Raw genomic sequence first — 13,750 nt, forward strand, 5'->3', positions numbered from 1 at the left:
AAAAAAATAGAGTGACAGATTTTAAGAAGGTTGCTGGGAACTTTCAGATCTTCCAGGAGTTGAAAAACATTGGATGAAATACCTCTATCAGAATTTAAGAATTAAATAAAGTATCTGAAGTTGGAAGCCTAAGTTATTATTTAAATGCCTAAATATAAATAAGCTGATGCAATCAAATGCAAAGCTAAATATATTTACTTCTCACATAGGTACTTTTTCAGTAAATAAATCTGCTGTTAGAGGATGGCATGTACATGTACATTGTTATTTCACTAAATCCAACCTATTAAAATTGCTTAATTTTGTCCTTATTGTGTACATTTTAATTTAGTTGATTATTGATTTCCATACACATCTGAATGTATCAAGATATCACATGTGGCACACTTGTTCCTCTGTCTGAAGTTCTGAGAGTAGGTATGGATGACATACCTCACTCCTTTTTCAATTACTATACTTACAATACTAATTAAAGACAAATTATCCCAAGAATTAACACTGGAAGATGACATTGTTTAAATTACAGACCACAAGAACAAAATTTCACAAATGGTCCAAGATGCACAAAATCTTCAACTTGGAGAATGGTTTGAGAGCAGCCTTGGGAAGAGAGACTTAAGGGTATTTGTGCACGAAAAGCTGAACATGACCCAGCAACATGCACTTGCAGCCCAGAAAGCCAGCTGCATCAAAAGCTGTATGGCCAAGGCAAAGGAGGGATTCTGCCCATCTACTTCACTTTGGTAAGACTTCATCTGGAGTGCTGCAGCCAGCTCCAGGACACTCAACACAACAAAGACATTGACCTGTTGCAGTGAATTCAGAGGAGAGCCACTAAGTTGATCACAGGGATGGAGCACCTCTCCTATGGAGACAGGCTGAGAGAATCAGGGCTGTTCAGACTGGAGAAGGCTTTATAGCACCTTCCAGTACCTAAAGGGGGCCTACAAGGCAGCTGGAGAGGGACTTTCTACAAGGGCATGTAGTGATAGGACAAGGGAGAACGGCTTTAAACTGAAACAGTAGAGGTTTAGATTACATACTAGGAGGAAATTCTTTACTGTGAGTGTAGTGAGGCACTGGAACAGGTTACCCAGAGAGGCTGTGGACTCGCCATCCCTGGAGGTGTTGAAGACAAGACTGGACGGGGCTCTGAGTAACCTGTCTAGTGGAAGGTTCCCTGCTCATGGCGGAGGTTGGAGCTAGATGAATCTTTAAGGCCCCTTCCAACCAAACCATTCTATGATTCTATGATTTGATGAATTAAAATGATTTTTAATTGGTCAGTATTTGGTAAACATAAAAAATATCAACTAAAGTTCAGATCCACCAAATCAAATTTAAAATAGCAGTCAAAAACACAGCCTGCTATTTTTAATATGTGTCAAGTATTTAATTGTACACTAAATGAAAATAACACTGCAATCAATCATTTGACAACTAAAATCTACTCACTTCCCTTAAGGCATTATTTGCCTACAGAGAATATAGATGGGTGGGTTGTCACAGATACAACAGCAAACGAAACCAACTTTTTAAACATTTCTTCCCTAGTATCCATATGTACATATCCCTGGGGTCTATGAGCCTCTGTGCTCAATGCTTCTACTGTTACCAGAAAGCCTATTTCACCACGAAGGGTTTGCTCAGTTCTGAATTTCCAAGATCTGTTACAAGTGAGATGTATATTTTTCCAGTTTAAAGGAAGTTAAACTGAAAACTTTAAGTTGTTTGTAAGTAACCAAGGGTATACTGATATCAACAGAAAACAAGTCCCTCTTAAAAACCCTAATGGTTTAAGAACTTGTTCTTTAAAATCTGTTCAAATAAATTTGTAAAGAACAATAAATCAATTAATAATGAAGAATAAGACACACAAAAGAAATGGAATATAAAATGGCTTAATAAGGAACATCTTTTTTTCTTAAAATATTCTAAAGATCATATTATTGTTCAACTAGGCATAGAACTGACCCTAGAATTTCATCTAATGACTGTTGTGTCAAGCCCTAAAACTTGTGAAGGACACGCCAATGTTCTGTTAGAGTTACATCCATATGATAATACATATTATTTAATCCTTAGCTACTGACATTAAAAATGTGTCCATATGTGACCATTTGTTAGTGGTTGAAACTAAGAATGTGATCAGTGTTATACAAAAAATCATTAAAATAAGGAGCTGCATTTCATTGCAGATAGAAAGAGTAAAGTTATCTTTTTTCACCTCTATAAGAATTCTCTGTTTTCATGAAGGGAACTTGCTAACATCTGCCATACCAAAGTAAATCAATTAAAATGACACTATAATAATGCAATCTAAACCAATTTCTTCAGACAATTGAAAATATGAAGCCATGACACTTTAGAAAAAAAAAATTGAATCTTCCACATTTTCTGCAATGTTACTGAATAAAGCCTTTCCATAAAATTTAAAGTTGTGGCTTAAGTAGACTAGAGATCATCTTTTTGAGAGATTAACTAAGCCAAATAAAACTAAAGAAACAGATTCCTTCACACAGCTGAATTGGAGACTTAGGTATACTCAATTTCACTATAGCTTTCCAGAATTTGAGTACCTTTACTATTCAGGCAATTGTTTCATTTAGTTCTCAAGAGCAGGAGGGTTACTGCCTAAATAAGACAAAATACAAACTTTCATACCATTTTTTCATACACATTTTTAAAAACAGTAATAAATTCTCCAGTAATCCAGGAATATCAAGTTAGCCAGTCTTAAAAGTAGAGAAATAAATGCCCCTTCTTTCTGCTTACATGTTTCCAGTATAAATGGATTGGACACTTAAAAATAGTTATCAGTTTCCTACGAAAAACTGTTCATGCTTTTTTCAGATGCTCTGCCTGGTTTTATCCACTCCTTTGAAGCCTTTAATTTTGTGCCTTCCATTTTGCTAATTTCACAGAGTGAGTCACACAGGGAAAATTATTCTGTTTATTAATATCTACTGACAAGTAGCTTTTACTGGAAATATTCTTATATCTTGTAATGGTTAAAATAACAATTATCTTAAATCATTCTGCTATGATCAAAGAGTTAATTGAGTCACAAAAAATATCAAGTATCATGTACTCAATTTAGGTTTCAGGCAATACTGAATTAATATTAGCATAAAAATTGCCATTTAGTGTAGTGTACCAATGACACCTATTTCTATTTTAATGAGATGAAAGTATAATAAGCTGTGAATTATAATTCTTAACCAGCCTTCTTCATTTTTTGTCAGCTTTCAACATTTTTTGTCATTCTTCTCTCTCCTCCCTCTACTCTTCTCCCTGCCCACAAATACTGTGTTGAAAATATCAGAGAAAATAGTCAATCTCCACTTAAAGACATGGACAATCCTTTAGTTGTCTCTGCATGCCAAATAAAAGGATTTCAAGTAAACGTGTTAATTTCCCAAAATATTTAACACTATAATTTCTTTTCCCAGTAGTAGACAAATTCCTTAAGTGAACCGCTCTGTGAATGAAAGACCATATGCACCAAACTCAGGCCAGAATGTTTAGAAAAAATATAAGCACCCAGAGATCTACTTACAAAATACTTTGTAAATGAAAAAGCATAATTAAGTAATATATAATCAATCATGTTTACTGTAACAATAACTTAAACAGTTTTGAGGTTTTTTCTTCATTATTAAATTATACTTAGGAAGTAGTGGCATCGGGTAATTTTTGATGAGTCAAACTACAGCTATGGATTAACTCTTCCCAAAGAAGAGAAAACAATCCTTTGTAAACAGGTAAGAGTGAAAAGACTGGAAAGGAACAGCATGAACACTCAACAGGTTTTTTACGAGTAAAAGAAGCTTCAGTTTAATTTCTACTACTGTGACTTGATTTTCCAAGAAGATATAATCAGGATTATACACAGCAACAGCAAGACTTACTGCAAGTTTACGGGATCCTTCAAGAAATAACAATAATTTAGCCTGAAAATGACTGGTTAAAAGATGTACCCTACTTCTAATGAGACATAGTGTTTCAAAGTGTTTTCAATACAAAATAACAAAAATTGTAGTGCATCAAAAGGACCAAGGTAGGAAATAAATTCATTTACAGATTATATGCTGAGGACAGAAGAGCAAAAGACAGGGCTTGGCAAGATCCACATCCCAAAAATAAAAAAAGTTTAGTTTGACTCAGTTGCGGTAATATAAATATGAGTACAGTAGTAATCCAAAAATGCAGGTTATATGATCTCATTCTGGAACAATAGATTAAAATCCCAACAGGATACTCATCTACACAAATTGAGCAATAACAGTTTATATTAGCTCATGTAGTTAAATTATCTTGCCTGCACAGAAATTCTGCATGAAAAAGTGCCATAACTATTGTATGGAAGACTACAGAGCACTTCTGTGGTGAATGATGTAATTCACACACACAGATATATACCTAACCTACTCACTAGGGGTGCTGTCAGACTTAGCTAAGTAGGGCATGTGGAGTATTTTCAACTTTTCACATGCAAACATTACAGACAGTCAAAAGACTGCTAAGATTAATAATAAACAAATGAAGCCTTGTCCTATTCTGAAAACAGTAGAAATTATTTCATTTCTTCCCTGATATTCATCATGCTGAATGCTGGTTAGGTGCTACTGGGCAAATAAGGTATTAGAAATACAAAGGAAAAGGTTTAAGATACCTTGAAATTAAACTCTTTGTTTCAGTCAGTATCTTACTACATCTTACTACACTCATTCTATCTTGGGAAATAAACTTTGACAACGCCTGAAGGCAAGTTACACCTGTCACTGAGCATAAGAAAACAGGGAATAAGGTGATCCTTCATTTTTAGCAGTACTGTGAAAATCTATTGGCCACAGAGACCAAAATTCTTTGGTCTTAAACAGATTGCTTCTGTTCAAGAAATCTCGATTCTTTTTTTCCCTGAATCAGATTCAAATTCAGATTTCCAAAGGAGGCACTGAGATATTCCTCTACAGCTTTTATGTTAAGTATAAAATATCTGAAAAACTAGTTAAATATGTGTTCAAATGCAGTTAAGAAAGAAGCCTTTCTTCTTTCCCCACTATAAAATACAAGTATTTTTAGAACAGGCAGATGAATAAATACCAGCATGAAACACAGAGGTTAGAAGTGAAGAGTTATGTCATGAGAATGGCATAGCACTGGTCAGACTCAGTTCCCCGTAACTTCGTGAGCTGAGGTGACTCATCATGTCCTAAGAACATAAAGAAAAGCTGATTTTATGTATTAGCATAAAGATCTTCATCTGCCATCAGTTTTCTTCACAGTTACATATTCTATTTTTATGAAGTGGAAGAACTTACTTAACAATGGAAAGCCAAACCAAAATTTTGGATGGCTGAAAATCACATAAAGTTCCATAAAATGTAAAAATAAACAATTTAGCATGATTATTTTAGAACACTGGCAAAAACAGAAGACAGGACCTTATTAATAATTGCATTAATTCAGGAATTTACTAATCACAGAACCATTTAGGTTGGAAAAGACCTCCAAGATCATTGAGTCCAGCCTTTGACTGAACACCACTTTGTCAACTAGACCACAGCACTAAGTGCCATGTCCAGTGATTTCCTGAACATCGCCTGGGATAGTGATGTGCCCACCACTTCACTGGGCAGTCCTTTCCAATACTCTCAGTGAAGAAAAACCCTTTCACTGAAGAAATTCTTCCTGATGTCCAACCTGTACTTCCCCTGGCACATCTTGAGGCCATTCCCTCTTGTTGCCAGGAAGAAGAGACCAACACCATCTGGCTACAACTTCCTTTCAGGTAACTGTAGAGAGTTATAAGGTCTCCTCTGAGTCTTCTTTCGTCCAAGCTAAACAACCCCAGCTCCCTCTGCTCTGTAGCCCTTCTCTGGACTCACTCCAGCACCTCAATGTCCTTCTTGTACTAAGAGGCCCAAAACTGGACACAGGATTCGAGGTGGGGCCTCACCAGAGCCAAGTGTAGGCACTTCCCTGGCCTGCTGGTCATACTTTTGCTGATACACACCAGGATGCCATTGGCTTTCTTGGCCAAGTGGGCACAATACTGCCTCATGTTCAACCACTGTGGACCAGCACCTCTAGGTCTTTTTCCGCCAGGCAGCTTTCCCGCCACTCTGTCCCCCACCTATGGCACTACCTCAGGTTGTTGTGACCCAAGTGCAGAACTCAGCACTTGGCCTTGTTGAACCTTGTACTGTTGGCCTTGGCCCATCAATTCAGCCTGTCCAGACCTTCTGCAGAGCCTTCCTGACCTCCAGCTGAAGTCCAGGTAGATAACATCCACAGCCTTTCCCTCATCCACTTAGGCAGGTCACCTGGTCATAGAAGGACATCAGGAGCTCAGGCAGGACCTGCCTTTCCCAAACTCTGCTGGCTGGTTGTCCTGTACATGCCACGTGATCACATCCAAGATGATCTGTCCCATGACCTTCCTGGGCACCAAGGTCAGGCTGACGGGCCTGTAGTTCCCCAGATCCTCCTTCCAGCCCTTCTTGTGGATAGGTGTCAAATTGGCCAAACTCCAGTCATCTGGGACCTCCCTGGTTAGCCAAGACTGATGATTAATGATGATAAATTTCGATACTAAGATGCTCTTGAAAAACTAGTCAGTAATAAAATTAATACGAGGCAAGGAATAACGTGTATAACCATGCATTTGCATTGTTTTTCATTAAATATACAGAGCAATAATAGTCAAGTAAATACAGTGGGATTTCAAAGCAACCAAGAAAGGATTATTTTTTTCTTTACTCATTGTCTTGGTAACCAAACTAAATTTCATTCAATCCTAATAGGCCAAAAGTTGGTAGAAAAGGATGAATAGTCATAGGTTACATTTTTGATTCTGAAGTCAATATATTCACCTGTGGATTAATTTCAAATCTTTGCCAGTTTAAAGACAGCTATTCTTGGACATGGGTTTCTCACATCTGTTTTCCTTATGGTAATGACACATACAGTATTTGCTTATGCAATTAAGCAAGCTAAAATTGAATGCCATGTTTATCTTTATTTGGTTTGTCATCACAAATGCAGATAAAATGTAATGGAAAGGAAAGCTAGGTTACATAACTCAGCAGTAAATGTTTCTAAAATAACTGTCAGTGTGAATGGCAGTAAGCTGTATACTGTTAATACATAATTTATGTTGTATGCTGTGTAATGCAGTAAGTTGTTATAAAATCCCACTCCTCCTACTATCATCACAAATGTGTCTCAGTATTTCTAGGACTAACTTCATCGTCATCCAAGACATCACTTGCCCCACCCACTGCACCCCTTTAATATAATTTGTATTTACTTCTCTACAATCCAAACTCCTTGAAACAATTTCTGACAAAAAACCTCTTTTTTGTCTACTTCAGTTTCAGTTTTATACACCCTTTAGAGTCCATTCAGATCACAGTTACCCTTATCTATCTGATACAGCTGTGCCCCCAGTCATACTGCCTTGAAACATATAGCTTCTTGAAACATACAGTATTTTATAGCTGTTTTTTGCCAGCAGTCAGTTCCTACCTATTGCTAAGGTTACCAGGAGGGTTCAGATACTGGAATTCTCACTACATGTCCAAAAGCATATGGGTTCCTAACCAAATTCTGCTCTCAGGGCCATCATTCTTTCCCTAAATCCACATGCAGGGCCTAATGCAAAAGACACATCCACCCCTTGACTACTTACACAACACTAAATCCTGAATATTTGAAATAATACATTATATTTTAAAAAGGTTCATATTTTTATCCCTCCCACCCCAAGTCTTTCTCCCCATATTCCACGTGAGACAAACAAGAACTGGTACATGAAGGCATACTGCATGTCTCTAAAGTATCTTTAAAAAGCAACATCTCTAAGATACTGAAAATAGTGAGTCCTACTTCTAAAATATTTGTTTCTGTATGCACATAGAAGTTACAAATATCATGATGCATATAAGGCTGGCCACAGAATACCTTTGATGTGTTGCATCAGCATTTTGGAAACATTATTAAAGACAATCAACTAGTATTTCTATTGAATAAACACAAAATTATTTGTGTGCCATGAAAGATATTCTTTATCTTCATTGTCATCCTTTAAAGAACATCTGAAAGTAGCATGAGAGGACATTATATATATATATATAAAACTTTTCTTCATGACAATTTGTATTCACAATAGAAAAGGTTGGCATATCTTACAGGCAATGCATGGATTTTTTAAGGTTCTGAATTAAAACAAAAGCAATGACTGGCAGCTTTAACACCCTGGCACCTCTAAATGCTCCTTACAGAACTACTGTAGCATGAATAAGCAAATTTGCCAGTTCTCCAAGAGTTGAGATGAACAGCTAGAAACATCTGCATTCTAAATCAAGGTCTGTGATTAGGTAAGCACATACGCAGGCATGGTATGGTTTGCATTCAGTTAAATTGCAAATATAGCACATATCATTATCTTCCTACATCTTCCCAGTAAACCCAGTCTTCCCCAAAGAAGGCTTCACATAATGTGACAGACAGCAAGGGGCTGGCAAGGAAAATCAGGTAACTAGCTTTCAGAGAAGATAAACGGAGAACGTCTAGGTTGTCCCAAACCTCTCTCGGCACACTTCAGGGCTCATGCTTGAAAAATGCTTAGTCAGAAGATGAACCCCAGGGAGTTAAGACATGCATAACATATTTTTTCTAAAAGTTCTTAAAAAGAGAGTTAAGCCATATTCTTAAGAAACAATGGAAGCAGTCCCCCTGACAGGTGTGTGGGCACACCTGCAGTGTCCTTTCCAGCACACTCTGCTAAGGAAGACTAAATACATCCAAGACCTCGCTGTTCATTGCTTAGGGGATATGTTTTTAAGTCGGCCCTCAAGGGATGTTACAAAGCCTGAGACGGTCCTACGGCAAGGTTATAAGAAGTAATTAGGAAAACAAGCAGAGGGGCTGAGAACAGCTCCCCCTCACCGTCCGGCCCGCCGGGCACGCCCACCCCCCCGCGTGACGCGCGGCGCGCGAGCCCCGCCATTGGGCGCTGGGGGCAGCGGCGGCGTTGACGGCAGCGCGGTCACGGGCCCGCTCGGCCCGGCCCCGGCGTGTCCCCGGCGCTCCGGAGAGCGCGGCCGTGCCGGCACCATTCCCGGGGAAAATCCGTCCTCAGGCTGTCCTGCAGATTCTTGACGCGCAGAGCCTGACGCCCGCTGAGGGAAAACCTGCTAAACAAACACGCGCCCAACCCCTCAACTTGGATGTTTGTTTTCTTAAAATAGCTTCCATAACTTTTCCTTCTAATATTCTGAAAGACTCAGTATTTACTCAAAGGGCAAGTTTTATGAGGGAATATCTTTGCCTTAGTTAAATTAGTCACTAAGCACTAACCAAGACATTGATTCCCAACATCAGGAGCAAGGCATGACGCAACAACCACTGGTAGCATTTATATGCAAGTTAACTGCACTGTATTGCAAGGAAAGTAGAAAGGTTTTTTTCAGTCAGGAAGAACTATAGACACCAGTGATTCAAAGAGGAACCAGATGTTTTAATGATGATAAAGGGATTTTAATGCTATATGATTGACTTTCAAGCAATCACATTTGAAAACCTACCATACGAAGGCATTTATTAAAGATTACTGAATTCCCATATGAATGAGCGTTTTTTCCTGTTTTCAGGTCACTTGAAAGTATATATATAAATAAGTTCCAGGACAAACAAAACAATATCATAGGGGGACAATATCTCTGCTATTTCCTTCAAGTCAGGCTAAGAAATAAATGGGGAAAACTGTTCCTTTGATATAGGAAGAAAACACATCTCCCTGCTCAAAATACTGTTACCATATAAGAAAACATGACCATAACAATACAATTTTTATAACTTGCCTATTTTGTAAAGGCAAAGGAGTGCCAAACTCATATTACTTCATCACTACTATCTCTGTAAGATTTTAATTTTTCTCATACCTCGATTAGCCCTTTTTGACATTAATTTAGGGAAAAACATAGCAGCTAGTATTTGCCACAGTATTTTGCAAAGAAGCATTTTGCGTCTAACAGTCTATAATGTGTATTGATTACTCACCATATCCATGAATGCCTCCTAAAGGGGAAATTATTCACATGCATCATGTTCACAGATCTTCCAACATTAGCGTTTTCCTTGTCAGCCAGATTTATCTGTTATGGTATTCATAGATGCATGCCAGAACAACTGCATGAGCAGTCAACAGCAGGGATTATTGCAAGAATTACTGTAATCCACAAAAATAAAAATTCACAGGATCCAATGAAAGACTTCTCACAGGGTTTTCTAGGTACACGTCCATCCATTTATGCATCATTTGCTATTTTAAAGAAACATTAAATTAATCAGTATACAGAAACTGTTCTGACAATGCCAACAGTTTGCCTTGATAAAAATCCAAGTGCTTTGACTGTGAATTAAAGCATCTTCATATGCAGCATTTTGGACAGTTGGAAAAGGTTAGTGAAAAGATAGTTTCTTGCCATCTGTGCCAAATCAGTGTTTAGGGGTAGATGTGTAACTTCAGATTGCTTTGCCATGTTCAGAAATGAATATTGCTTTTTCTTCTTTCTTAGACACATATTCATCAGTGATCAATTTAATGCAGTTCTCCTTTCTTACAAGCCCAGGGAACAGGATGATGTTAATAGCCTTGTACAACAACCCCAAACTTCTTTGAATTTAATACTGTGACTTTGTTTCTTTAGCTAAGAAAGAAAGAAGTATGCTTTTTGCACTCCATAGGACAGGATTACAGTTAGATACCAACGAGAGAGGTGATCATATTGTGACCAAATTCATTTTTGCTGTCTAACCCCATAATAAGCCTGCATGCTCCCTTTAAGTAAAATGACTAAGCTATCGACTCTCACTGCAGAATCTAGTTCTGTTTTGGTGTTACACTGTATATAAACCCACGTGCATCAATTTGTAGTCGCAAAACGAAAGCAAAGCTATAAGTCTCGTGTTACCTAAGCATTCTTTCTCTGCTGTCCTTTTTTTTTCCCAATTCAGGTCCTAGACAGTAGTTATCACTCCTTACGGTCTGGTAAGTATCCTCGGAAAGATTCTTAAGCCCAGGCTACAGAGACGGCGTCTATTTTGAAGCAAATTCAGAGTCAACAGGCTCTCTCTTCCTTCTCCCGGACGAGAATTTCCGGCCTCCCCTCGGGCTCCTGGTCTCCCCGCCCAGTAGCAGCAGCGGCAGCCCCGGACAGTGTCGGGCTGCGTGGCACTGGCCCTGCAGTAGACTGGGCTCGGCTGCGGAGAGGGCTCTCTGCCTGGCAGAAGCTGTGCTGGCGTCAAGGGGGCCCTCTAGGTGGGTTCTCCCGGCACCGCGCATTCTGCCCTGCCGCTCCCGCCCGCCCGGGATGGAGAGGAAAGACGGGGCACTGGAGAAAAAGACGCGGGAGAGCCTTCCTTAGAACGGCCTGTGCCTCCCGGGGAACAGAAAGCACTGATGATTTTGCATGGAAGTGCAAAAATCTGCAGGAAAAGAGGCGCGAGAAGCAGAATTCACCTTGTGGGTCTCTACTGAAGTGTAAAACAAGCTTTTATACTTCAGTATGTCCGGGTATACATTGTTCACTTGCCGTCGTTTTTAAATGGTTTAGGCTGTACTAAGACTTCTTAAACTTCCAAAGACCCCCTGTCCTTTTGGGCAGGAAATCCTGGATTATGGAAGCCAGCTGCAACTTCTATGACATTAAAACGTGTAATAATACTTTGTATTTGATTAGGGTGTGGGTGAACTTGGGAGTAACATGATAAACTATTGAATGTCACATTTATATAGATGCTTTTTCCTTAAGCTCAGTTCTGTTGTTCGTCACAACTCTACAATACCCCAAATGAGCCCTAGTAGAGTTGATTCCACTCTGAAAGAAAAATAAAATATTAAAGTACTTGAATGTCAAGTGTATTGACAGTGAAATGGCATTTATTTCAATCACGTAATGAAAAGGGAGCATTTGTATATTACTGTACTTTGAAGATTTGAAGCACAAAAGTACAACAGATTCCAAAATTTAAAGGGGATCTAGCATCATTTATGTTCAACTAATCTACACAGATGGAATTTTCTTTTTTTGGTGTTTAAATACAACCATGATAGAGAGCAGACTCTGAGAGTTACAAATAATGAGAATGAAAACTAGCATTTTTTTCTAAGATTACAAAACAAAATATATAATCATGTTCAATGAAAGTATATATTCAGTGTGACTTTTAAAGGGAACAGGTAAGCCGTTATAACTGTTATGCTATGTTCATGCTGTATGTAAAAAGCATGCCCATTCCACCCCTCCCAATTAGTTTAGGAATTTATACCATAGACATTTGAAAAGCATGCAAACAAAAGTCTGAAAGCTGAAAGATCATGTCATTAATCTGAATATGAGAAAACCCACATCTATTCCAGTTGTCTGTTGCTTTCTCTAACCTAGATATGGTTATTATGAAATATTAACTACACCAAATGCTACACAAACCTGCACCATCATTATTATTTCATATTGCACTTATCTCACTGCATACTTGCCCAATCCCTAACGGAGCACTGACATTTTCAACACTAGACTTACGTAATGACTTGTACTATCTTAAGAAGGAACTTCTCGACACTGACCTGTGTCACCTACCACATTTGAAATCTGTGAAAGAATATATCCTGCATCTGTGTTACAATCTATTTGGTTTTATTTGGTATTAAGCTCAGCACAAACCGTAGCACCCATTGACTCAGCTAATTTCATTCAGAAGCAGAGTTGCAGAAGGAGTGTGGGCGTGTATGAAGTTACTATACAGTATTACAAACCAGTTAAAGGACTCACCAACAGAGTGGAATGCACAATATATGGGCTTTCCAGAGCAGGATTAACTTAAAGCTAGAGACTTTAACCAGTAAAGAATTTTTGTTACAATTCCAGTAGAGGTTGACTTCTGAAATTCTTCCTGTTCAAGCCAATAATAATTCACTAATCAGTTCACATAAAAAAAAAAAAAAAAGGCAACAGATAAAAACTTTTAGTGACATTAACTTTAGTGACATCATGGGTTTGGACTGGATAAGCATTTTGGTATATCATCTACCGTTAAGGTAGACCACGTTCTTTAAAAAATTGGTTCAAGTACAATTCCTGTTTGGGGATGGGGGGGGAGCAATTGAAAGCAGATTTTCATTTGATTCCTTGGTTACCAGAACACTGCTCAGACCATTAGAATTTGGGCTACAGGACAGTGCAGTCCATCTTCCCTATTCATGCAGAATCCAGACTAGGCGTGAAGAAGCTGGAGAGGGATGACAAAGACACAAAGTCTACAAAAGTGATAATGACTCTTTTCTGAGATGGAGGAATCCTAGATTCCAGTCCTCTCTACAAGGTTTCCTTGAGTATTTTCCACTAAAATTGATTAGGTAATGGACAAAGTATATTTGTAGCAGGAACTAGATTATCTGGAAGCACTTCTCAATTCCAGATAAGTATTTGCATTGGACTCCTATAGAGTGAGGAACTATCCTCTTTCTCTCTCTTAATAGTCTTGGGAGTCTTGGATTTCTTACTGCTCAATGAAACATCTAAAGGGGAAGAAGTAAAGACTATGTCCTGTAAATCTTGTTTTTAATCAGCCCATTAACATTGCAAAATTGTAAAGACCTTTCCATTCTAGTCTTTGGGGGAAGGAGAACCTAAGAGAGTATTGTTTGCATCTGCATTTCCACATAGTCTTTCTCATACAG

At 38.3% G+C, this 13,750-nt stretch overlaps 1 protein-coding gene across 5 annotated transcripts in view; it reads right to left on the reverse strand.

Annotated features, from left to right (window-relative positions):
* PDE4D (phosphodiesterase 4D) overlaps window positions 1–13,750 on the reverse strand; it is a 603,821-nt gene that overhangs the window by 277,970 nt on the left and 312,101 nt on the right. Inside the window, exons 1-2 of one of the 5 annotated variants that reach the window (XM_064642020.1) lie at window positions 10,983–11,279; window positions 10,069–10,330 (exon numbers count right to left, since the gene is read on the reverse strand). The exons of 3 other annotated variants lie outside the window; for them this stretch is intronic. In XM_064642020.1, coding sequence (XP_064498090.1) covers window positions 10,069–10,115 — 47 coding nt within the window. In that variant the 5' untranslated portion in view covers window positions 10,116–10,330; window positions 10,983–11,279. Of the gene's footprint in view, window positions 1–10,068; window positions 11,280–13,750 lie in introns of those variants that run through there. One more of the 5 variants, XM_064642019.1, reaches the window with a different exon arrangement.

Source organism: Pseudopipra pipra, chromosome Z (assembly GCF_036250125.1).
Source record: "Pseudopipra pipra isolate bDixPip1 chromosome Z, bDixPip1.hap1, whole genome shotgun sequence".
In the NCBI taxonomy this organism is placed as follows: domain Eukaryota; kingdom Metazoa; phylum Chordata; class Aves; order Passeriformes; family Pipridae; genus Pseudopipra; species Pseudopipra pipra.